The 27451-nt window shown below is 42.5% G+C and overlaps 1 protein-coding gene across 1 annotated transcript in view; it reads right to left on the reverse strand.

Moving 5' to 3' along the window:
• Positions 1-27451, reverse strand: part of LOC122551458 (islet cell autoantigen 1-like protein) — a 139107-nt gene that overhangs the window by 31076 nt on the left and 80580 nt on the right. Inside the window, exons 7-8 of the mRNA XM_043693391.2 lie at positions 7493-7618; positions 4677-4775 (exon numbers count right to left, since the gene is read on the reverse strand). Of these exons, the coding sequence (XP_043549326.1) occupies positions 4677-4775; positions 7493-7618 (225 nt within the window). The remainder of the gene's footprint in view (positions 1-4676; positions 4776-7492; positions 7619-27451) is intronic.

Consider the following 27451-nt stretch of genomic DNA (forward strand, 5'->3'; position numbering starts at 1 on the left):
TTAATTTGTGAAATTATGATGTCTCAAGAAAGGACAAATCTGGATAGTGTACACTCCTGGTTCCAACATTTTCAGACATGACAAGGAAGGGAAAATAGAGTGCTGTTTTTTGGTTAAGGAGAACACTGCAATACTGGAGAAAGAGGATGTCTCTGAAGGTTCAAAAACAAAATCAATTAATTTAGAGCTCAGGAATAGGTCACAGTTACATTGCTCGGTGTGATCTACAGACCACCAGCTGTTGGGAAGGATGGAAAGAAACAAACCTGCAGGGGATTACAGGAAGAAGTACCACCATCATGAGGTAAAAATAATGGAGCACTTTACTATCCAAATATAGACTGGGATACTGTTTGTGTAAGGGTAGCCCATTGTTTAGTTCCTGTTTCTCCCACCAGCATTTGGTTCCAGTCCTTCTGGCCCAGCTCTGTTCTTGTCCCATTGAAGTCTGTTCTCCACTAGTTGATTATTCTAACTCTGAATTGACCCATCTCATTTTTCATTGTCATCCCAAGCTAATGATCCAATGATTTGCTTTGGAGAGGGTACACAGAAGGCTCACCAGGATGTTGCCTGGTATAGAGGACGCTATTTATGAATAAAGGTTGCGTAGATTAGGATTATTTTCATTAGAAAGACAGAGGTGGAGGTGAGAAGCTGATTGAGGTGTACAAAATCATGAGCTGTATTGACAGGGTGGATAGCAAGAAGCTTTTTCCCAGAGTGACTCTGGGAGGACTCAATTACCAGGGATCACGAGTTCAAGATGAGAGGGGAAAAGTTTAGGGGAGATATGCGTGGAAAGTTCTTAACACAGAGGGCGGTGGGTACCTGGAACATGTTGCTAGGGAATGTGGTAGAGGCGGGCATGATAGCATCATTTAAGATGTATCTAGACAGATACATGAATGGGCGGGGAACAAACGGATACAGATCCTTGGAACATAGGCAACAGATTTAGACAGGGGATCTGGATCGGCGCAGGCTTGGAGGGCTGAAGGGTCTGTTTTTATGCTGTAATTTTCTTTGTTCTTTGTCCTTGTTCTGATCAACTTTCCCCCAAACATTGCCCTACTGTCACTTGGTGCACTTCATTTATAAGAACCATGTCTTGCAGTGTCTCCTTTCTCGTTGCACTGGGCACATACTGCTGTAGGAATTCTACTGAACATAATCGAAGAGTATTTGCCCATCTTCAAAGAGGTGGCGATTTAGGCACAGTAAAAACATATCCCCTCAAAGGGGAAAGGTAGGGCAAACAAATTCAGACCTCCCTGGATAACAGTGGAGATGGAAATTAAGTTTAGGAAAATAAAAGTGCTCATGATTGATATCAGGTAGTGATTACAACTGAGAACCAGGCTGAATATAGAAGTTTCAGAAGGCAGTGAAAAACCAAATACGAGAAGCAGAGAGGGACTATGAGAAAAGACTGACAACTACCATAAAGGGATATCCTAAAGTCTTCTGTCAATACATCAATATTAAAAAGGGGCTTGATGCTTAGAGGCAAGAGGTGTGGCTAAGGTGATGATGAATACTTTGCATCTGTCTATAGCTACAAGGCCACGGTGAAGGAGGAGGAAACTCGGTCTCTAGAAAGCTTTCAAATGCGTAAGAAAGAATTATTGAATAGGCTGTCAGTACTTAAAGGCAGTAAGACACTGGAACCAGATGAGATGCAGCCAAAGATATTGGTTGAAGCGACAGTAGAAATTGCAGTGCTACTGACAATAGTCTTTCAATCTTCTCTAGATTCAGGAGGTAGTGATGCGAGTTTGGAGAATTGTAAACAATTATACGTATGTTAAAAAGAGGTGTAAAGATAGACCCAGCAATTACCGACTGGTCAGTTTAACTACGATATAGTGGGGAAACGTGTAAAAACTATTATTTGAGATAATTAATAGTCACCAGGAAAGTGTGGGTTGATTTGAAAGAGTCAACAGGAGTTTGTTAAGTTTGATACAGTGTCATTAAATAGTCCTGAGAGTAAGGACACAGGTTATAGAGTTTAAGAGCAGGTAGGTTATGCTGGGACTGTATGAAATGTTACTTAGACCTCAAATAGAGTATTGTGTACAGTTCTGGAATCCACATGATATGGATTCACTGGAGAGGTGCAGAGATTTACCAGGATATTGCCTAGACTGAACGATTTCAATTATGAAGAGAGATTGGACAGTCTGGGATTGTTTCCCTAGAGCAGAGAAGACTGAGAGGGGACATGATTGTGATGTATAAAATTATGAAGGGTATAGATAGGTGAGACAGGAAAAGACTGTTCCCCTTGATGAACAGATCAATTACCGGGGGACAAAGATTTAAGGTAAGGGGCAGAGGTTTTACAGGAAATGTTAATAAAAACATTTTCACCCAGAGGGCAGTGGGAATCTGTAACTCACTGTCTGTAAGGATGGTAGAAGCTGAAACCCTCATAATATTTAAGGAATATTTGGATAAGTACTTACAATACCAAGGCATTCAAGGCTATGGACCTAGTGCTGGAAAATAGAATTAGAATAGTTAAGTGGTTGTTTTGACTGGCACAGACAATGGGCCGATGGGCCTTTTTGTGTGCTGTAGATCTCTTTGACTCTCTAAAACGGTCACCACCAAATGGATACAAAATTGGCTGAATGACAGGAAACAGAAAGTAATAGTTAATGGATATTTTTCAGGTTGAAGTAAGGCGTGTAGCAGAGTTCTACAAGGATCAGTCTTGGGGCCCTTGCATTTCCCAATATAGATTAATGATCTAGATTTTGGTGTGCAAGAGTTGCAAACTGTGAGAATGTTATTGTAGACTTCCAAAAGGATATTGACAGTTGGTGGACTGTGCGGAGAAATGGCTGATGAAGTTCAATGCAGGAAAGCGTGAAGTGATTCGCTTTAGCACAAAGGAGACAGTGTAAACTAAAGGGTACTATTCTAAAGGGTGTATCTGTGGACAAGTCATTAGTAGTGGCACGATAAAGGCATTGAGTATAAAGACAGGGAGGATATGATGAACCTATATAGGTTATACTTACAAAGGTTAGACTTCAGGTGGAGTAATGTGTACAATTCTGGGCTAAGAACCACACTTTGGAAGGATGCAAATGCATCAGAGAAACTGCAAAGAGGTTTATGAAAATGGTTCCAGGGATTAAAAACTTCAGTTATGAGCAAAGATCAGAGAGGGCAAAAAGGAGATTTGAAAGAAGTTTTCAAAATCATGAGGGTGTGGACAAATTAGACAGAAAGAAATCGGTCCTGTTCATAGGAGGATCGAGAACTACAGGGCACAGTTTTAAAGTATTTTGCAAAAGAAGCAAGAGCAAGGTAAGAAACAGCTTTCTACTTAGTGAGTAGATCGGGAAGAAATGCACTGTTTGGAAGTGTAGTGGAGGTAGGTTCAATTGAGACATTCATGAGGGCATTGGACCATTATTTGAATAGAAAATGTGCAGATTTACAAGGAAAAGACAGAAGATTGGCACTAAGTTAAACTGCTCAGAGAGCCAATTCAGACATGATGGGTCAAGTGACCTTTTTCTATACCATAACAATTCCATTTGTTCGGAGATTAAGGATGCAAGCTACACTCAGAAAACCCTATACTTAATGTACTCTAAAGAACTATGTTCAGAAAACCAATGGTACCCGCAATCAGACAACATACAACATTTGTGCTGCTTGCCCATTTTAATACCAAAGGTATGACATGAGAATTCCTTTTCTCAGAGAAGACCACGAATCTTTGGAATGTTTCTTCAAAGTAAAAAATGGTGTAAGTAGAGTCTTTGAATATTTTTAAGGCAGAGGTAGACAGATTCTTGGTAAGTGAGGGTAGATGGAAACGTGAAGCGACCAAATCTTACTACAGAGTAGAGCAGAGCAGGCTTGAGGGGAGATCTAATTCGTCCCACTCCCCGGCAGTTTCCAAACAACCCAAGATTTTTTCATGTTCTGGTAAAATTGTGCAAGATATTGTTGAGTCTGCTTCCACTCCCCTTTCAGGCAGTACATGTCAGATCATACCTTGTATGAGTAACGCATCTCGCCTCTGATGAAGCAGTGAGAAGGCATCAAGGGTTTCTGATGCTGCCTTGGAGGCCTTGTGAAAGGATTGGACAGGAGGATAGGCATCTACACAGAGCAGAAAGACCACTCGCCATCTGCCAGCATTAGCGTCATCTCAACTCTAAAGCATTGGTCTAAAATTTTGTTAAGACCATAAAATATAGGAGTGGAAGGCAGCCATTCGGCTTGTCGAGTCCACTCCGCCATTCAATCATGGCTGATGGGCATTTCAACTCTACCCGCACTCTCCCCTTAGCCCTTAATTCCTTGCGAGATCAAGAACTTAACAATCCCTGCCTTGAAGACACCCAACATCCCGGCCTCCACTGCGCTCCCAGTCTCCCCACTTGACGGAAACAACTTCCCAGTGTTCACCCTTTCAAAGCCATGCATTATCTTATAAGTTTCGATTAGGTCTCCCCTCAACCTTCTGAACTCTAACGAATATAATCCCAGGATCCTCAGCCATTCATCATGTTGTTTAGATGAGTCAGATAAAAAATCTGTGGGAGCATTTGTCAGGAGGTGAAACAGATGATTTTTATTTGGAATCAACAGACTCAATAGACTGAAGGGCTACTTCTTACTTCATGCTTTTGCTTTGGTCTTACCTTCAAAGCAGTAAATTTGTACGGCTGATGGCCCTTGAAACTCTCATGAATCTGTGCCATTGCACGAGCAGTCCTCTCCCAGAAGTGCAGCAGAGTATTCTAGTGGAAGAAAAGCAAACACATAACTTCTAGGTATACAGAAGAAAACAGGGAAGGAGAGTAAATGGAATTAAGACAGAGGTGACTTAATGGCAGTGCATGGAGTGGCAGGGCACAGCAGCGAGCCTGACTGGGCAACTTCCTAATCTCAGACATGCCATCAGGAACACACTGGAAGAGATGCTATGTTTTTGAATAGATGATAATAGACAGGGTAGATGAAGGTGGCGGGGGGGAGGGGAGAAAATGAGAGAAATGCCTCAGTCCATTCTCATGTACTTACGAGCAGAATTATCAATAGTGGCGTTGACAAGCAGACTGATTTCCCACCTACTCAAGCAGGAATGGCGCATCACCCAGGGAAGGAGGGAGGAGGAGAAAATACTTTTAACTTTTGGAACAAAAATTAATAAATAGCAAAACATATTTGAACAACTGTTGTGACAGAGCACACACTCATTAGGTTGTGACTCCAAACTTTGCAGATAGAAATATGCTAATGGAATGAAATAAAGAAAAAGGCTGACTTTATACTTAATGTCTTGCATCGTATGCAAGAGGAGATGGGGGTACGATAATAGTAATGATGCTACTGGACTATTAATCCAGAGAAGATGAGTTCCACTTCCAATATTCTGGATGTTTTATACTTGAATTCAGTTTGATAAAAGACAAACCCTGAAAACAAAAAGTTTCAATAAAGTGCTTTTGGAAAGGAAAGTGGAAAGGAAACCTGCTACCCATATCCAATCTGACCAATACAGAATCATGGAAAGTTAAAGCACAGAAGGAGGCCATTCAGCCATCATTTCTGTGCTGGCTTGTGATCCTGCCTGTTCCACATTCCAGCTTTCTCTCTGTAACAGTGTAAGCTCTTCATCATATCTGACCATCTGCCTTGTGAAATTATTGATGGAATCATCTTTGACCAATGTTGTTGGTAAAGTGTTCCATGAACTCTGAGCAAAAAGGAATAAGTTCTCGAAATCACCTCTTCCAATGATTTTACATGTATAAACTTTGGATACTGAGACACTTCTTGAGGGGATAGTTTTTCTCTACTCACCTCATCAAAACCTCTTAACACTTTGAAAACCTCCATTAGGTCACATCTTATGCTCAGGATTGTCTTCAATTTGCCAGCTGAGGCCTAACCAGTGATTTATACAGTTTAGCATGATTTCTTTCATTTTTATATTCTGTGCCTCTACTCCTAAATCCATATTTGTAACCACATCAACTTGCCATGCTGCCTTTTGGGAATTTGCATACAAGGACCAAGGTCTCTCAGAAATATGTCACATTCCATTTCTCTGAATGAATTCTATCTGCCCACTTCTTCTTCCTGGAGTCTACAACTATCCTCATTATCTATTACGTCACTGAGTTGCATATTATCTACAAACTTTACAAGTATCGTTTCGTTCATCTGAGTCAAGATCATTTATAAAAGTTTTTTTCTGGTATAAAAAGAGCAACTCATCCATGGGGAAAACCACTCCAATCTGAAGAGCATCCATCACTAGTACCCAGTGTCTCCAATCACAAAGCCAACACTGTGACCTGCCATGGGCTTCCATCTTTTTTCGGATGACACTTTGCTGAATGCATTCCAAACGTCCATGTGTACAATACTGACTACTGCTCTCCCTTGATTAACCTTCTCTGGTATGTCATCATACAAATCAATCAAGTTGGTCAGACATGATTTAACTTTAGCAAATCCCTTGAGTCCCTTTCTTAAATCCAGGTCTTTCCAAAGGAATTTTATTTTTCCTTTGCTAACCACGACAGGGAAGCTGGTCTCTTGTTCTGTGTTTAATCCTTTGCCCTGTTGTTGAACAGTGGTGTAACGTTTGCAAACCTCTCGTCCACCAGCACCACTCTTGTATCCAGTCAGAGCTGAAAGACCGTGACCAGCGCCTCTGCAATTTTTACCTTTGTTTCTTCCAGCAAATTAGGATACATTCTATCTGGGTCAGGTAGCTTAACACCGTTTGGTCGTGCTAATCCACTTTCATACACCCTATTACTTTCCTATCCCTTTTCCCTTTTTGTTGTGTTACCATCACATCATTCACTTCTTTTGTGAAGGGAAGATACTTATTTAATATGTCAGCCATACCCTCTACTTTTACATATAAAGAACTGCCCTTTGGGTCCTTAACAGACACAGCATTTTCTATTGGTAACCTGCTGGACTTTATGCATAAAGAATGTTTTAGGTAACTGTTCCATTATATGACCTGGCAAGTTGTTCTGCTCCATTGTGGCAACTTTTTTTTTTGGGGTCGGTGGAGGTAAGAGAGAGAAAAAGAGAGAAAGAGAGAGAGAGAGAGAGAGAATAAATGTCAACTTTGCTTATGACACAAACATTCAAAGAATAATAAAATGACTGGACATCCAGACAGCTCAAAGTTTTGGGGAGCTACTGAACTGTTTTAGGGGTTATGATACTTCCCCTTCAAAACAGAAACCTCTACAGCAGGTATCTGGAATTCTTATTAGGTAAGCTCCAACTGTGCACCATGCCAAATGATACTACTTATTTAAAGAGAGTGATGCTGTCTTTAAAATTGACAAACAGCCAAGAAATGGAAATGGAAAATCACTGTCTCCTTGTATAATGCGCCAAGCCCCAAGATTTGAAAGTGACATATTGCTGCTATTTAATGGCACCGTGTTGTGTGATGTGTTCCGTTCCAAGGCATTAGTACCTGGTAAGCAACAAGTGACTGGGAAAGAAGATTGCAACGGCTCGCTCCAAGTAAGTCTACTTTCTGACACACATCATTCTTTAACTTGTCAAACTGAACTTTGGCGTTCCGCACTTGTGCCTGGACCTGCATTAAAACACAAAACAGTAACATTGGTCAACCAAAGTCTGTGTATTTAAAAGAAACAAAGTTAACTCGATTTTTCTTCTTAAAACACAATTGATATTTTTTTCACCTTATGTTTAGCCTGTGTCAATTCCTTCTCTCAAAGGCTGGACTGATGATGGAGGGGACAGTTAAACGGACATCCACAGCTTCATCAGAGCAGCTGTTCTGTGCAAGTGCAAGTCCAGTCAGAGACTAGTAAGCAGCCTATTCCACCACAGACAGAATCACTGCTTAGCTCAATCCTGTGCTCACCTGGCATTCACACACATACACCTGATCTTCCCACCAAGGATCACAGACAGCCATCGGGAGTGGTATTTCCATCTCCCTGACCCTATCATCTGTAAGGAGGCAATGGGTTTCATGTCATGGGTATAAACACTAAGAACTTGAAACCTGAAATAAAAGCAGCAAGTGCTGGAGAAACTCAGCAGGTCTCGCAGCATCTGTTGAGAAGAAAAACATTGTTAATATTTGAAATGCAGTAACTGCTGAACGGCCACTGGCCACTCAAAATAATGAAGGTCTTTTGATTGAAACGTCGATTTTCCTGCTCCTCGGATGCTGCCTGTCCTATGAAAATGACAAACAGCAGTGGACCCAAAACAGATCCTTGCGATACACCACTAGTGACTAAACTCCACGTCGAACAGTTCCCATCAACCACCACCCTCTATCTTCTTTCAGCTAGCCAATTTCTGATCCAAACCACTAAATCACCCTCAATCCCATGCCTCCATATCTTGTGCAATAGCCTAGTTTGGGGAACCTTATGAAACGCCTTACGGAAATCCATATACACCACATCAACCGCTATATCCTCACCTTCTCAAAGAACTCAGTAAGGTTTGAGAGGCACGACGTACCCTTCACAAACTGTGTTGACTATCCCGAATCAACTTATTCCTCTCTTGATGATTATAAATCCTATCACTTATAACCATTTCCAATACTTTACCCACAACTGAAGTAAGACTCACTGGTCTGTAATTACCAGGATTGTCTCTACTCCCCTTCTTGAACAAGGGGACAACATTTGCTATCCTCCAGTTTTCTGGCAATTGAGTAGATAATGACCAACATAAAGATCAAAGCCAAAGGCTCTGCAATCTCCTCCCTGACTTCCCAGAGAATCCTAGGATAAATCCCATCCGGCCAGGGGTCTTGTCTATTTTCACAATTTCCAGAATTGCTAACACCTCCTCCTTGTGAAATTCAATCCCGTCTAGTCTAGTGGCCTGTATCTCAGTATTTGCCTCGACAACATTGTCTTTTTCCAATGCGAATACCAATGAAAAATATTCATTTAGTGCTTCTCCTATCTCCTCAGACTCCACGCATAATGTCCCACTACTATCCTTGATTGACCCTAATCTTTTATTCTTGACATACCTATAGCAACCTTTGGGGTTTTCCTTGATCCTATCTGCCAATGATATCTCATGTCCCCTTCTGGCTCTTCTTAACTCTCTCTTTAGGTCTTTTCTGGCTAACTTGTAACTCTCAAGCACGCTAACTGAGCCTTCACTTCTCATCCTAACATAAGCCTCCTTCTTCCTCTTGACAAGAGATTCAACTTCTGTAGTAAATCATGGCTCCCTCACTTGACCACTTCCTCCCTGCCTGACAGGTACGTACTTATCTTGATACAACTGCACATGGCATTGCTGAGATGACACCCGAGTCTTCTTACTTAATAAGGGTTGTATTGGAGGCAGCTCAATGAAGGTTCACTTGGCTGATTCCTGGGCCAAGGGTGTTGTCTTATGAGGAAAGATTGAGCAGGTTGGGCCTTTACTCATGGGAGTCCAGAAAAGTAAGAAGTGATCTTACTGAAGTACGATCTGAGAGAGCTCGACAAAGTAGATTATTTCTCCAGTAGACAGGATTCTAGATGCAGGTGGTGTAGATTCAGAATAGAGGTTTGCCCTTTTAAACTTGAAAATAGGTGGAGTTTCTTCTGAGAGGGTTACAAATCTTCTTTTCCACCCCAGAGAGGAGTGGAGCTGGAGTTATTGAGTGGACTCAACATGCATGTTTATTTTTAGACTGCAGGGTAGTTGAGAGCTATGTTAACATACAGAAAGGTGGAATTTACATCAGGATCAGATCAACATGATCGTAGCGAATGGCAAAGCAAGCTCAAGGGATCTCGCGGCCTATTCCTGCTCACATTCCATATGTTCTTATATCACATGATGGGGGCTAGTGGTTGAGTCTGACTGAGATCAGTTCAATGAAAGAGAATTTTTAACGCCTGGATCAGATGTGAATTTATGCACCCTTGGCTGAACTGTGAAACCTGGACCAAGTAAATCTACACTTCCAAAGGCTCCACTAAATTATTTTTTAGAGCCAATGATGTGAAATGTAACTTCAAAGTGATGCACTGCATCCAAAGAGTAATTAAAACAGAGTGTTCTCTTCCCCTGAGTGAAATCACTTAAAGACATATGCTGTGCAACTTTCACCATATGCTGAAACATCATAGCCTGGTAATGATTTTCCTTCTTTAAAAAGAAAAATGACAGCCTCAAAGGAGGGCTGGAAGCAAGATGTCAAAACCAAAGCCATGTTTAGTGTTTCAATAGAATGACCCAAATTTATTTGGTGGAAAACCAACAAGAAACATAATCTGTGGCTAGCAGACTACCCAAGGGATGGAGGCAGGTACCGGGGCAAAAGGTAACTTGATATATCACTAGCTCACAAAATCTCCACAGATGAGAACTGAATTCCAGCAGAAGGTAAACAATCTGAAACACAAACTTGGTTTTCTCTCTCTCTCTCTCCACAGATGCTAAGTATTTCCAGCGCTGTCTGTGTTGTCCTTCAAGTTTCCATCACCCCACAATATTTCACTCTGTGAGGATTTTTTTCTTGTTTGTTCCTGAACATAACACAGCCTTCAGAAGCGAGTTTGATTCTCACTTAGAATTTTACATTGACTCCACATAAAACAAATATTAGATTTTAAAATTCTTTTAAATTTTAACCCTCACTGATCTCCTGGTGGCTGGGGGTAGGTAAAGAATGTGCTTTCAGGTCTTTTAATAGGTACTCCACCAGTAATAAATAAGTGTGGCCTGGGGTTGATTGTCTCCTGCTTTAACCGAGCACGTTGCCTCTGTCACAATGACAGAGGGGCACACACTTATTTCACTGCTTTCAGACTTTTGTGACTTTGCATACAATGTTAAAATAACCATACAATACCAGGTTATAGTCCAACAGGTTTATTTGGAAGCACTAGCTTTCGGAGCGCTGCTCCTTCATCTGCTACCTGGTGAAGGAGCAGCGCTCCGAAAGCAAGTACTTCCAAATACAATAAACCTGTTGGACTGAAACCTCGTGTTGTGTGATTTTTAACTTTGTCCACCCCAGTCCAACATCAGCTGCTCCACATCATTTGTAGACAATGAAATACTTTTGAGGTGTGGTAACAGTTTTAATGTAGGAGTTACAGCAGTTAATTCCGTACTCGAGCAAGATCTCACAATCAGAACCATGGTATCAAGCAGATCAGCTGGAACCTAAGACCTTCAGTCTCCGAGGTGAGGGTACTACTAATTAAGTGACAGACACACCTAGAGAATCAACATGAATCAATGTCTGGCCAACCGCAGTAATATTGCTGTGCTCCTGATGTCACCTATTTATTGCCCATTGTTTTTCTACTTTGGGAGAGTAGAATTGCAGAGAGTGTGGATGATAAAGGTTTACAATTGTGTTGTATACTACAACTATAAAATTCAGGAGTTGTGTGAAAACAGGGAATGGTGGATAAGAAACATGCAGTGTATACAGTAAAGCATATTATAAAGTTTCATCCTCAGAATCTGGGAGGAGTACAACATTCAGTCCCTTGAGCCTGGCCCACCATCCCACTCACTGATTATCGTCTACCTCAACACCACTCACTCATGCTATCCACATACCCCTTGATACCTTCAGCATCTGGAAATTGACTTATTTCTGTGTTGAATACATTCAAGGATGAAGCCTCCTTGGCTCTCTGTGATGTGATTCATAGTTTTATTCAGGCATTACCAAAACATTTCAATGTGCACAGAAAAGCCTTCAGCATTTTGGCTATATTGATTACCACAAAGTTAATGGCAGTTACAAGCATCTCTGAGGGAATTTGGTACTGAGTGCATATTTTGCTGTGTCTATTTGGCCAGATAAACTAATTCCACATTTATTTTTCATCACTGACCGTTGTCCCGCAAGTTAGCAGGACCACGCCAAATGCTATGTTAAACATCTCAAGGTTTCCAAACTGCTTTTCGAACTGGCTGACGGACTGGAACAATCAGGCAATTCAGGAAGACTCTCAGTGAATGAAAACTCAATGAGAGTTTGTAAATGATTAAAGATACTCCAGTAGACGTCAAAACCTCAGGTTAGATCTTGTCCTATAGCATAGATAATTCAGACTACAATATGTACTAACTACGTATTGGGGTAGCGCCAAGGCCCAGAGGGACTAAGGGATTTCTGCAGGCAGTTCTCAAGTAATACCTGCTAGACTGGTAAGTGCAGTCACACCTAGAACCAAATTCTTTTCACTGGAACAATTAGGCACATCAACACCCCAGCAACTGGCAGAACATTCATGATCTCTCATGACCTTGTCTGAGAATCATAACCACCTGCTTTTTTTTTCTGGCATTTCTCATCAGTAAGCAGACCCCTCTCCTAAATCTATCTAAGAACTTAACAATAGGTAGAATATTGGTCCTCTTTATGTTTCGTAGACTCATACAGCATAGGATCATCCCTTCAACCCACCATATCTGTGCTGACCAACAAACACCAAACCAGACTAATCTCATTTAGCATGCTCTGGCATTTTAAGTGCTCATTCAGATGATTCTTAAATGTTGAGAGAGTACCTGCCTCCACCACCTTCTCTGGCAGTGTGTTCCAGATTTTTGCTACATTCTGAGTGAAAAATGTTTTCTTAGATCTTCTTACACTTACCCTTCACCTTAAATTTGTGCCCTCTGGTCTTGGATACGTCTGTCATGGAGAAAAGATTTTTGCAATTTACTCTGTCTATACCTCTCATCATTGAGTATGTCTCAATCAGATACCCCCCTCCTCAGCTCCAGCAAAAACAACCCAACCTATCCATTTTCAACCCAGACCCAGAGGGTGAATCTCCCCTTCACCCTCTCCAGCGCAGTCATGCTCTTTTGATACTCTAGGTAAAAACAAGGACTGCAGATGCTGGAAACCATATTCTGGAATAGAGTGGCGCTGAAAGAGCACAGCAGTTCAGGCAGCATCCGAGGAGCAGGAAAATCGACGTTTCGGGCAAAAGCCCTTCAACAGGAATACCAAAACTGCACACAGTATTCCATCTGTGGCCTGATGTTTTATAAGGTCATAACAAGATTTCCTTGCTCCAATATTGTACATCTCAGCTAATAAAGGAAACTATCTAGTGTGCCTTCATCACTGCCCTGTATACCTGTGCTGAAACCCCTTGTAGGATCTATGGACTTGTATACCAAGATCCCTTTGTTCCTCAGTACTCTCTAGGAACCTACCATTCATTGTGTATCCTTCCCTTATTAGAACTTCCTAAAAGGCATGGCCTCGTACATATGAGGATGAAATTCATCTGCCATTCTGTGCCCAATTTACCAGCTGATCAATATCAGACTGTCGCCTGAAATAGTCCTCCTTATTATCAACAACCCCAACAATTTATGAATTGTACTTTCTACATTTACATCCAAGTCATTAGAGTGCATAACAAAACAGGAAGGACCCCAGCATCGATCCCTGTGATACACCTCAGCTCACAGGCTTTCAGTTACAAAAACAACCTTCCACCATCACCTTTTGCCACCTATTTGCAAACCAACTTTGGATCCTGTTTGCCAACTTGTCTTGGATCCCATGGGCTCTAATCTTCAAAGCAGGAATTTATCAAAGGCCTTACTAAAGTCCAGTTAAACCACATCCTTTTAGTAATATGTTTGTTCCATATCAGGCATGGCTCAGTTAGTAATCCCCCAATGCCATCATCCTCCCACTATTCTGAGTCTGACGATTCTGGGTTCAGAGATTTAAGCACAAAAATCTAGACTGACATTTCAGCACAGTGCTGGGGGGGGGGAGAGTACTGCCCTGCTAGAATCGGTGCTTTTTGGATGAGATATTGAACAAAGGATCTCACTATTCTTGAGTGGATATGGATGTACATAATTAGGTACAGAAGTGGATGTACCGAATATAAAAGGTGCAAAACTTGACTCAATCTTGGAAAATAAGGCAGGGCAAGTGATTAGGGTGTCAGTGCGGGAGCACTTTGGGGCCAGTGACCATAATTCCATTAGTTTTTAAATAATGATGGAAAAGGGTAGACAGGATCTAAAAATTAAAGTTCTAAATTGGAAGGTGACCAACTTTGATGGTATGAGGCAAGAACTTTCAAAAGTTGATTGAGGGCAGATTTTGCAGGTAAAAGGATGGCTAGAAAATGGGAAGCCTTCAGAAATGAGATAATCAGAGTCCAAATACAGTATGTTCCAGTTAGGGTGAAGGGGAAGGCTGGTAAGGGTAGGGAATGCTGGATGATGCGAGAAATTGAAGTTTTGATCAAGAAAAAGGAAACATATGTCAAGCATAGGCAGCAGGGATTCAGTAAATCCCTAGAAGAGTATAAAGGCATTAGAAGTGTACTTAAGAAGGAAACCAGGAGGGCAAAAAAGGGGCATGAGATAGCTTTGGCAAATAGCATTAAGAGGAATCCAAAGGGATTCTACAAATACATTAAGGGCAAAAGAGTAACTAAGGAATGAATAGGGCCCCTTAAGGATCAGCAAGGCCACCTATATGTGGAACCACAGGATTTGGGAGAGATACTAAACAAGCATTTTGCACCAGTGTTTACTGTGGAGAAGGATATGGAAGCTAGAAATTGCTGGGAAATAAACAGTAACATTTTGAAAAATGTCTATAATAGAAGTATGGCGCTGGATGTCTTAAAACACATAAATGTGGATAAATTCCCCAGGTGTATCCTAGAACTCTGTGAAAAGCTAGGGAAGTCATTGCTAGGTCCCTTACTGAAATATTTGCATCATCGATAACCACAGGTGAGGTGCTGGAACACTGGAGGTTGGCTAACGTGGTGCCACTATTTAAGAAAGATGGTAAGGAAAAGCCTGGGAGCTATAGACTGGTGAGCCAGACATCAGAGGTGGGCAAGTTGTTGCAGGGGATTTGGAGGATCAGAATTTATATGTTTTTGGAAAGGCAAGGACTGATTAGAGATAGACAGCATGGCTTTGTGTGTGGTAAATCGTGTCTCACTAATTTGACTGAGTGTTTTTGAAGTAACAGAGGATTGATGAGGGCAGAGCAGTGGACATAGAACAGAACAGATGTTGTGCTGAGCATTTATCTTAATCTAAGATCAACCTAACCTACACATCCCTCAATTTACTGCCGTCCATGTGCTTGTCCAGCAGTTGCTTAAATGTCCCTAATGTCTCTGACTCTCCTACCACCACTGGCAATGCATTCCCCACACCCACCACTCTCTGGATAAAGAGCTACCTCTAACATCTCCCCTATACCTTTCTCCAATCACCTTAAAATTATCACCCCTTCACAACAGCCATTTCTGCCCTGGGGAAATGTCTCTGGCTATTTACTCTATCTATGCCTCGCATTTCTTGTACACCCCAATCAAGTCACCTCTCTTCCTTCTTCTTTCCAGCGTGAAAAGCCCTAGCTCACTCAATCTCTCTTCATTAGACAAGCCCTCCAATCCAAGCAGCATTCTGGTAAATCTCCTCTGCACCTTTTCTATAGCATCTACATCCTTCCCATAATAAGACAACCAGAACTAGATACAATATTCCAAGTGTGGTCTAACCAGGGTTTTAAAGAGCTGAAGCAAAACCTTGCTGCTCTTAAACTTATCCCTGTTAATGAAACACCATACACCTCCTTAAAAACCCTATCAACTTGGGTGGTAACTGTGAGGGATCTATGTATGTGAACCCAAGATCCACTGTTCCTCCACACTGCCAAGAATTCTGTATTTACCCCTGTATTCAGCATTCAAATTCGACCTTCAAAAATGAATTACTTTGCATTTATCCAGATTGAACTCTATCTGCCACTTCTCAGCCCAGCTCTGCATCCTGTCAATGCCTTGTTGTAGCCTGCAAAAGCCCTCGACACTATCTACACCACCACTGACCTTTGTGCCATCAGCAAACTTACTAATCCATCACCAAGAGAGGAAATGCTGGAAAATCTCAGCAGGTCTGGCAGCATCTGTAAGGAGAGAAAAGAGCTGACGTTTCAAGTCAAAGGGTCAGCCATCCTTCCACTTCCTCATCCAAGTCATTCATAAAAAAATTACAAAGTGCAGAGATGCAATAACAAATCCCTGTGGGACATGACTGGTCACTGACCTCCAAGTGGAATACTTTCCATCCACTACCATTCGCTGTCTTCTTTCATCCAGACAGCCACATTTCCCTGTATCCCATACCTGCTAACTTTCTGAATGAGCTTACCTTGGGGAACCTTATCAAATGCCTTACTGAAATCTATATACACCACATCCACTGTTCGACCTTCATCAACTTGTCTCGTCACATTCTCAAAGAACTCAATAAGGCTTGTGAGGCATGACCTATTCCTCACAAAGCCATGCTGACTAGCTTTAATCAAATGATGTTTTTCCAAATAGGATTTATGACTATCTCTCAGATCCTTTCCAGTACTTTGCCTACCACAGACGTAAGACTGATTGGTCTGTAATTCCCAGGGATTCCCCTATTCCCTTTCTTGAACAGAGGAACAACATTTGCCATCCTCCAATCAGCCAGTACTGCACCCGTGGAGAGTGAGGATGAAAAGATCATTGCCAGAGGCATGGCAATCTCATTCCTCGCTTCTTGTAGTAACTTTGGATGTATTTGGTCTGGCCCTGGGGACTTATCTATCTTGACACTTCCCAGAATTTCCAGCACATCCACTTTCTTAATATCACTCTGTTCAAGCTTTTTACCTGGTCCACGGTGTTCTCACTATCAACAAGGTTTCTCTCTCCAGTGAATACTGAAGCAAAAATCTCATTTAGCACCTCCACTACCTCTTCAGACTCCAGGTACATTCCCTCCACGATCTCTGATCAGCCTTACCATCTCTTTGATCATTCTCTTATTCCTCACATAAGTGTAGAATGCCTTTGGGTTTTCCCTAGACATGATCTATATGGACTTCAGTAAGGCATTCAACAAGGTTCTTCATGGAACACTGGTTAGCAAGGTTAGATCAAATCAAATCCAAATAGAACTAGCCATTTGGATACACAACTGGTTCAAAGGTAGAAAACAGAGGGTGATGGTGGAGGGTTGTTTTTCAGACTGGAGGCCTGTGACCAGTGGTGTGCCACAAGAATCAGCACTGGGTCCATTGCTTTCGGAGGTGAACATAGGAGGTATGGTTAGTAAGTTTGCAGATGGCATCAAAATTGGAGGTGTATTGGACAGCGAAAAAGGTTACCGCAGATTACAACGTGATCTTGATCAGATGGGCCAATGGGCCAAGAAGTGACAGATGGAGTTTAATTTAGATAAATGTGAGGTACTGCATCTTGGAAAGGCAAATCAGGGTAGGATTTATCCACTTAATGGTAAGGTCCTGGGGATTCTTGCTGAACAAAGAGACCTTGTATTACAAGTTCATAGTTCCTTGAAAGCAGAGTTCCGGGTAGGCAGGATAGTGAAGAAAGCCTTTGATATGCTTGCCTTTATTGGTCAATGCACTAAGTATAGGAGTTGGGAAGTCATGTTGCAGCGATATAGGACATTGGTCAGGCCAATTTTACAATACTGTGAGCAATTCTGGCCTCCTTGCTATAGGAAGGATGTTGTGAAAGGTTTCAGAAAAGATTTACAAGGATGTTGCAAGGGTTGGAGCTACAAGGAAAGGCTGAATAGGCTGGGGCTATTTTCCCAGGAGCATCAGAGACTGACAGGTGAACTTATAAAATCATGAGAGGCATGGATAGGGTGAATAGCCAAGGTCTTTTCCCTGGGGTAGGGGAGTCCAAAACGAGAGGACATAGGTTTAAGATGAAAGGGGAAAGATTTAAAATGGGCCTAAGAGGCAGCGTTTTCACACAGACAGTGGTGCATGTATGGGAAGAGCTGCCAAAGGAGGTGGTGGTGGCTAGTATAATTACAACATTTAAAAGGCATCTGGATGGGTATATGAATAGGAAGGGTTTGGAGGGATATGGGCTGGGTGCTGGCAGGTGGGACTAGATTAAGTTAGGGTATCTGGTCGGCATGGACGTGTTGGACCCAAGGGTCTGTTTCCGTGCTGTACATATCTATGACTCTAAATTAAACCATGACACTATTTTGAAGATCAATTATAGCACCATCAATCAATTTCTATCCCGTAAGCAACATTGCTAAAACAGTCAGGTCACCTAGTGACTATCACAATTCTTTTTTGTGAACGCATGTTGTGTGCAGACTGCTGGCCATGTTTCAGAAGGACTTCACTGAGATTATAAAAGGTGATTAATAAATTCAGGTTCTTTTTCATTGTCTCTTAACTATTAGCTCAATCTAGATTAATAAAACCCAAAGTCTCTGTTCAAACATCTCAGCTGTGGCTCAGTGGGAGATGCTCTCAGAGTCAGAACGTTACGGGTTCTAGCATTTCACCAGGATTTCAAGCAAAATATTTTGAAGGTGTACAGTATTGCTGCAGATGCTATCTTTCAGATGCAAAATTAGATAATCTTCCCTCTGAAACAACGGTGACTCACTGAAAACTGCTACATTTGCTGTAAAACACTTTGGGATATCTGAAAGTTGTGAAAGCTACAATATAAATGTAATTCTTTCCTTCCTTCCTTTGTTAGAAATTGGAATCCTTTTTAAAACTAACTTAATCTAGTCCCACATGAGACCTTACTTAATTGTGTTATAGTAGTAACTGGTCTTCTCCTAGCCTAAACAAAAGATTTATCAGGCACCTCAGTACCCTATTACGAGTGAGTGTTTTTGAAAATAAGAATGTGTTGTTCTTAGAAGGAATGAAAACCCTAACCTAGAAATGAAGGTAGACAAAGGGACAACAATCATCCTGGCATTGTGAACAGCTCCTCTTAGTCACCGGTTTCAGACAATTGACTGACAGAGCATAGGCTAACAGCCTGTAGAACTGGGGTAAATCAACAAATGCTCTGGAGCAGATGGCAATCCTCATCAGGCAGTCTTTAAAGGCATTCCTCAGAGATGTGGCTTCTCTAGCTGCAAGATGGACCATTAAAAAGAACTGAAGGAAGACCCAGGGAAGAGTTCGCTAATACCTTGACTAATATGCAGGATGCTGTCCCCACAATCTCAACAGGACTACACGCTCCGCACCAACGGCTTATCTCCCCTCTGGCATCAGTGAACTATTTCCAATTATCATGGTGGCATACTTTCTTTATTAAACAAAGAATCATATCTAAACTTCTGCTTTCTAAACACAATTGAACAGGTTGATCAGAAAATATCTACTCTATCAGAAAATTGCTGCAGATCATTAACTCCCTATAATAAGACAACTGTGAAGCCCCCACAAAATTAACATCCTTCTTCCCACATGGCTGTAACACTCTTAAATTGAATTAAACTGAACCCATACTATTAAGCTTCCTCGTATTTATAATGGTTGCTGGTTTTATTCAGATAAGCTATGAGAGTGATTGGAATGGGAGATTTCAAATACTAGTAGAGTTGAACAGTGGAGGCACATTATCAAGAACAATACTATCGAACAAAAGGACGCTTCGCTCTACATTTATCCTATGCTATATTTGAGTAAAACCTCTCAAGGTCAACAACTACAAAAAATGAAAACATGTTCAATTTTGCAGCATTAAAATCCCCTAAATCAATGACAGCGGAAAAACAAAACAACTGCAGCCATTGAGAAAATGTCTCCCAGTGGCCACCGCTAACAAACTCATGTTCGCAGCAATGCAAGAGGGTAAAAACTGTAATTGCTGAAACTTGGGAAACATTAACAGCTAATTTATTATGCAACCTAGAAGAGGTATATTAGGAACAAAAACTCACAAGGAACTTCGCACCTGAATGTGTAAAGCTGACAGGTGTTCTCAGCTAGCATACTCCCCACCTCACAGACTAGCAAACAAACATGAAAAAGGCCTGACAAGGCCCACATCTAAAATCCACCAGCAGCATGTTTTAGAAACATCCTACAGCATGTGAATTAAGGGCAAGAGTAGCCCACTCGGCCTCTAGAGACTGCTCCAACATAAAATAAGAGAATGGGAGATAATGGCCAATCTGATTACTCCACATTCCCATTCTTATTTTAATTTTAATTCCCACTTGATACACTGCAAGGCCTGTAGTAAATAAAATCCAACCTTAACTGACTCTTGGCAACAGATGCTCTTTCACTGAAGTAGTCATTCATACCATACAGTCCACAAGTGTCCTTCTTTCAGGAAGTACCAACTCACCTATTGCAGGCACAACAAAGAACAACCTGTATTTCTACATCATCTTTCAACTCTAAGTTATCAATAAGTTCAATGCATCACATCAATTGGATGACACTTTGATCTTTTACTATAAATTCGGTGCCTTATTATTCCGCCCCCATCAGCTACCTGACAAAGGAGCAGCATTCCGAGAGCTTGTCCTTTCAAATTAACCTGTTGGACTATAACTTGGCATTGCAAGATTTTTAACTAAGTAATCAAGACAGAGCCTTAGTCTAATGCCTTGGCTGGAAGACAGTACTCTGACACTCCTCTAGTACTGCAGTGGGAGTGTGTTGGCCTGGATTATGTGTTTGCCTGGGTAATGTGTTCAATTCTCTACAGGGAGATGAGAACCCATAATCTTCTGGCTCAAAGTTGAAAGTGCTTTCCGCTGACTCTCATATTTCCTCATAAACTGGTAAGAGACCAGTGGCACACAGAATCCTGTCAAACCCATTCACTTTAAATGGCTTGATGTGCAGTGCAACACAGGGCAGCTCGGCTCACTTGAGAAGCTAATGATAAAATGATCCCGGAGGAACCTCAGATAGGAAATACTCTTTCAAGTGGGAGAGAAATCTGAAGTATACTGGAAGTATCAAAACGACGTATTAAAATTGCTGTCTTTCAAAAAAGTTATAGCTGAGCTACCGATTTAAATATTAGTGGTCCTTGAGATTTTCTGTCCAAAACCATAAAGACTCAATCTTTTTTGTTAACAGACAGATCCTTTAATCTCTCACACTGGCAAGGTGGCTCAGTGGTTAGCACGGCTGCCTCACAGCACCAGGGACCCAAGTTCAATTCCAGCCTCGGGCGACTGTCTGCACATCCTCACAATGGGTTTCCTCCGGGTGCTCTGGTCCCACAGTCACAAAGCTGTGCAGGTTAGGTGAACTGGTCATGCTAAATTGTCCATAGTGTTCAGGGATGTGTAGGCTGGGTATATTAATCAGAGAAAACGTAGATTAATAGGGTAGGGGAATGAGTCTGGGTGGGATACTTTTCAGAGGGTCGGTGTGGACTTGTTGGGTCTTAAGGGCCTGTTTCCACACTGTAGGGATTCCATGATATTCATCTATCAGTGGATCCTCATGAGGCTGTGTTTGCAACCGGACTCAGCTTGAAGTTTGGGTTATTATTTTTGATGAATAGGCTGATTAGAAAGTATTACAAAGCAGATCTGAGGGCTGTGTGGCACAGAAGCAATGTCCCTACTTCTGAGGCAGGAGATCCAGGGTGAAGTCCTATCTGTTTTAGAGCTGTGTAATAAAATCGCTGAATAGATTGATTAGAAAATAAAGCAGACCCAGTTGTACAAAATGTCCCAGTAAAGCAGACCAAGAGAGGCACTTAGGGTATGTTGGTAATGTCTCTACTCTGGACTAGGAGGTCAAGGATGCAAAACAATCTGTCCCAGGCTGGGGCTGTCCTTTGTAAGCCAAACGTTTATCTTCCAAATATAGTCAGCAACTGATAACAAAGAGCCGTCATGATCCAGTGCCCTCCAACCTTCAGAGTTCTTTCAATCCTGGCCTCTTGCACCTTTTCAATTTCCTTCATGGCTGCCACGACAACGGCAATCATATCTTAAGCTGCCTAGCACTGAAACTCTGGATTTCTCTCCTTTACCCTCTCCAACTCCTGACAGACGTTTCTTAAATCTATCATTAAAACATTTGGTCATCTCTTCTAATATTTCCTCACGAGGTCCAGTATCGAAGTTCATCTAATAATGCTCCTGTAAAGCACATTGGAAGGTCTGATTATGTGGCATCAGAAGTGGGTGTTGTTCAGCAAAACTACAGGAGGTGATTCCTGGAATGAAGGAGACATCCTACCAGGAGAGGTTCAGCAGGTTCGGCTAACCCTCTCTGGAGTTTCATGAAGTCAGAGGTGATCTGAGTGAGACATAGAAGATGTCGAGCAGATTTAACAGAAAGAGATGTGGAGGGGATGCTTTCCATCATGGGAGAATCTGGGCAGTTTCAAAACAAGGGCCGATAATTCTGATGGAAAGGAGAAGGAATTTCTTCTTTCGGAAGGTCATTAGTGTTTGGAATTCTCTTCCCAAGAAAGTGGTGGAGGCCGAGTCTGTGAATATATTCAGGGCTAAGTTAAACAGATTTTTGATTAACACAGGAGTCAAGGTGGGACAAGAGGAAAATGGAATTAAGGCCACAATCCAATCAGCAACTAACTTATTGATTAGCAAAGCCCAAAGGAATAAATGGCTGACTCCTGCTTTCATTTCTTCTATTTTTAAAGGCCTTATATTGCTCTTGTTGGATTCTCTGGCAAGGTTACAAACGCTTTGGAAAATACAAGTAAGCAAACTGGACTTGTAAGACTCAGTTCTGTTGCTCCAAAGGGATTCAGATAGCTACAACTTGTATAACTTCCAATTTGCTCTGCAAGGCTGGCACAAGCTAGCAATAATCAATCAAGATCCACCAATCATCAGATGTGAACTTGTGATCACACCACTCAAAGCTTGGCAAGATTACAGCTCTCAAGGTTTGCATCATTCCTCATGCAAGCTGGCATTCTTCTGCCTTAAGGATGTATTAATAGATACAAACTTCTGTAAACAGAATGTGTGATTATACAAGTGACATAGTCAGTGTGAACAAAACAAATCTTCAATTGCCCCCTCTTCTTTCTCAGTAGGTAACCCACAGAGAATAGCTTTTCGGCCCCTTTCAAGCTGACAAGTAAACAGTGTGCCCAGCCATGCTGAGAAAGAAAGGCACTATTTCTGGCAGCCAGCACATGCAGCTGCAAAGCTAACCACTGGAAGTCAAGGCCTTGAGCACTAGCAGCATTTGCCAGGAAAGGAATCAACCCACCTTTGAGAGACACATTTACACATTCCGCTGCAAAAGAAATGGTTTCTTCTTGCCAAGCTACACGGCAGACCTGAGTAACAAACAGCACGGCTGTCTCTTTAAAAGTGGCAATGTCTCAGAAAAGCATATAAACTGCAAACATGCAAAGCAAAAATGAAGACATTATGTTTTCTGAATTCTAGTGGTGGTACACTTGAAGTTGCTGAAAACCTCTGATAACGTCCCCTACAGGAGGTTGCTTAGTAAAATTAACGCGCATGGGACAGAAGTAATGTTACAGGCATGGATTAAGAATTGGTTAACAGACAGAAAACAGAGGGTGGGAACAAACACATCTGTCTCATGTTGGCAAGTTGTTACTAGCGTGATACCACAACGATCAGTACTTGTCCCCCAGCTGTTCATAAGATATTTCAATGATTTGGACCATATTATGTTTCCAAGTTTGGAATGATGATACAAAACTGTACTGCTGTCAGAAAGATACAAAGTGGATTCAAGACTATTTGGACTGACCTAGCGAGTGGGCAAGAACGCGGCAGATGGAATATAAATATGGAAAATGTGAGGTTGTTTATTTTGGTTGGAGGAACACATTTGCAGAGTACTTCTTAAATGGTACAAGGTTGGAATGATAAAGGGAATTAGGTGTCCTTATTGTTAAGTCATTGAAGACTAATATACTGAGTTGCTCCCTCTGTTATTTGTTGATATTATAGTTGGACTAAGTTAAGTTTAAAATTAAAAATGGCAGGAGATCTCAGACCCATGTTACGCTCCTCTTGCTCAATGTGGGAGCTCATGGATGCGGCTGATGTCCCTGACTCCTTCACGTGCAGAAAGTGTGTCCAGCTGCAGTTCTTGTTAGACCGCATGACGGCTCTGCAGCTGCAGATGGACTCACTTTAGTTACTACTTCCTTACTGTTCACTAACCTCCTCATTTGGTTCCCATCCCCCTGCTACATTAGTTTAAACCCTTCCCCAACAGAGTTAGCAAAAGCACCCTCTAGGACATTGGTTCCAGTTTGGCCCAGGTGTAGACCGTCCAATTTGTGATTGTCTCACCTCCTCCTGAACTGATCCCAGTGTCTGAAAAATCTGAAGGCCCCCCTCCTGCAATGCATAGGTGGTCGTGGATAGCAGGTTTAGTGAATTGGTCACACCGCAGGTTAGGATTGCTGAGAGAGAAAGGAAATGGGTGACTAAAAGGCAGAGAAAGAGCAGGAAGACAGTGGAGGTGTCCCCTGCGGTCATCTCCCTCCAAAATAGGTATACCGTTTTTGATATAGTTGGGGGAGATGGGCTCATCAGGGGAAGGCAGCTGTAGAAAATGTGTTGCTGGAAAAGCGCAGCAGGTCAGGCAGCATCCAAGGAGCAGGAGAATCGACGTTTTGGGCATGAGCCCTTCTTCAGGAATGAGGAAAGTGTGTCCAGCAGGCTAAGATAAATGGTAGGGAGGACGGACTTGGGGGAGGGGAGTTGGAAATGTGATAGGTGGAAGGAGGTCAAGGTGAGGGTGATAGACCGGAGTGGGGTGGGGGCGGAGAGGTCAGGAAGATGATTGCAGGTTAGGAAGGCAGTGCTGAGTTCGAGGGATTTGACTGAGACAAGGTGGGGGGAGGGAAAATGAGGAAACTGGAGAAATCTGAGTTCATCCCTGTGGTTGGAGGGTTCCTAGGTGGAAGATGAGGCGTTCTTCCTCCAATCGTCATGTTGCTATGGTCTTGCAGAACGTTTCGGAGAACACCTCTGGGACACCCAGACCAACCAACCCAACCACCTCGTGGCTCAACACTTCAACTCCCCCTCCCACTCCACCAAGGACATGCAGGTCCTTGGACTCCTCCATCGCCAGACCATAGCAACACAACGGTTGGAGGAAGAGCGCCTCATCTTCCGCCTAGGAACCCTCCAACCACAAGGGATGAACTCAGATTTCTCCAGTTTCCTCATTTCCCCTCCCCCCACCTTGTCTCAGTCAAATCCCTCGAACTCAGCACCACCTTCCTAACCTGCAATCTTTTTCCTGACCTCTCCGCCCCCACCCCCACTCCAGCCTATCACCCTCACCTTGACCTCCTTCCACCTATCGCATTTCCAACTCCCCTCCCCCAAGGCCCTCCTCCCTACGATTTATCTTAGCCTGCTGGACACACTTTCTTCATTCCTGAAGAAGGGCTTATGCCCGAAACGTCGATTCTCCTGCTCCTTGGATGCTGCCTGACCTGCTGCGCTTTTCCAGCAACACATTTTCTGCTCTGATCTCTAGCATCTGCAGTCCTCACTTTCTCCTGGAAGGCAGCAGTAGTTCATGGCACCATGGCTGGCTCTGCTGTTCAGAAGGGCAGGAAAAAGTGTGGAAAGGCTATAGTCATAGGGGATTCAATTGTAAGGGGATTAGACAGGCAATTCTGTGGTCGAAAACGAGACTCCTAAATGATGTGTTGCCTCCCAGGTGTATGGGTCAGGAATGTCTCAGATCGGCTGCAGAACATTCCGAAGGGGAAGGGTGAATAGCCAGCTGTCATGGTGCATATTGGCACCAATGATATAGGTAAGAAACAGGATGAGGTCCGACAAACAGAATTTAGGGATTTAGGAGCCAGGTTAAAAGGTATGACCTCACAGGTAGGATTGCTACCAGTGCCACATGCTAGTCAGAGTAGAAACGAAAGAATAGGCAGGATGAATGAGTGGCCTGAGAGATGGTGCAGGGAGATCTTTGGGACATTGAGACCAGTTTTGGGTGAAGTGGTACTAATACAAATTGGATGGTCTACACCTGGGCTGGACTGGAACCAGTGTCCTCGGAGGGTGCTTTTGCTAACACAATTGGGGAGGGTTTAAACTAAAGTGGCACGGTGATGGGAACCAAATGAGGAGGTTAGTGGACAGTAAGGAGGTAGTAACTAAAGCCTGTAAGGAACTAGAAAATGAAGTCAGCGTGACTAAGGGGAAGAGTAAGCAGGAAGCAGATGATGAGCACAAAAGGACAGGTGGTCTGAGGTGCATTTGTTTTAATGTGAGACATGTAGTCGGTAAGGCAGATGAACTTGGGGCTTGGATTAGTACCTGGGAGTATGATGTTATTGCTATTACTAAGACTTGTTTGAGGGAAGGGTATGATTGGCAACTAAATATCCCAGGATATAGATGCTTCAGGCGGGATAGAGAGGGAGGTAAAAGGGGTGAAGGATTTACATTACTGGTCAGAGAGGATATCACAGCTGTGCTGAAGGAGAGCACCATGGAGTACTCGAGCAGTGAGGTATTATGGGCAGAGCTCAGAAATAGGAAGGGTGAATGTTGGGGCTGTACTACAGGCCTCCCAACAGCAAGCATGAGATACATAAACAGATTATGGAAAGACGTAGGAGCAACAGGGTGGCGGTGATGAGAGACTTTAATTTTCCCAATTTTGACTGGGATTTACTTAGTGTTAGAGGTTTAGATGAAGCAGAATTTGTAAGGAGCATCCAGGAGGGTTTTATAGAGCAGCATGTAAATAGTCCGACTCGGGAAGAGGGCATACTGGACCTGGTGTTGGGGAATGAGCCCGGCCAGGTGAATGAAGTTTCAGTAGGAGATTATTTTGGGAATAGTGATCACAAATCCATAAGTGTTAAAATACTCATGCACAATGACAAGAGTGGTCCTAAAGGATGAGTGCTAAATTGGGAGAAGGCCAACTATAGCAAAACTCGGCAAGAGTTGGGGAATGTGGAATGGCAGCTGTTTGAAGGTAAGTCCACATTTGACAGGTGGGAGGCTTTTAAAGATAGGTTGATTAAAGTGCAGGACAGACATGTCCCTGTGAAAATGAGGGATAGAAATGGCAAGATTAGGGAACCATGGATGACAGGTGAAATTGTGACACTAGCTAAGAGGAAAAAGGAAGCGTACACAAGGTCAAGGCAACTGAAAACAGATGAAGCTTTGGGAGAATGTCTGGAAAGTAGGACCAATCTGAAACGAGGAATTAAGAGGGTTAAAAGAGGTCGTGAAATATCTTTAGCAAATAGGGTTAAGGAAAATCCCAAAGCCGTTTATTTATAAGGAGCAAGAGGGTAACTAGAGAAAGGGTTGGCCCACTCGAGGATAAAGTAGAGAAGTTAATGCGTGGAGTCAGAAAGTAGGTGAGATTCTTAATGAGGACTTTGCGTTTGTTATCACTGAGGAGAGGGACATGACGGATGTTTAGGTTAGGGATAGATGTTTGCTCTAGGTCAAGTCGTCATAAGGAGGGGGGAAGGGTTGGGTGTTCTAAAAGGCATTAAGGCAGACAAGTCCGCAGGTACAGATGAGATCAAATAGAACACAGAACATAGACATTACAGCACAGTACAGGCCCTTTGGCCCTCAATGGTGCGCCAAC

Source organism: Chiloscyllium plagiosum, unplaced genomic scaffold, assembly GCF_037043375.1.
Source record: "Chiloscyllium plagiosum isolate Xiang-an unplaced genomic scaffold, Cpla_swu_hap1 HiC_scaffold_7, whole genome shotgun sequence".
Lineage (NCBI taxonomy): Eukaryota > Metazoa > Chordata > Chondrichthyes > Orectolobiformes > Hemiscylliidae > Chiloscyllium > Chiloscyllium plagiosum.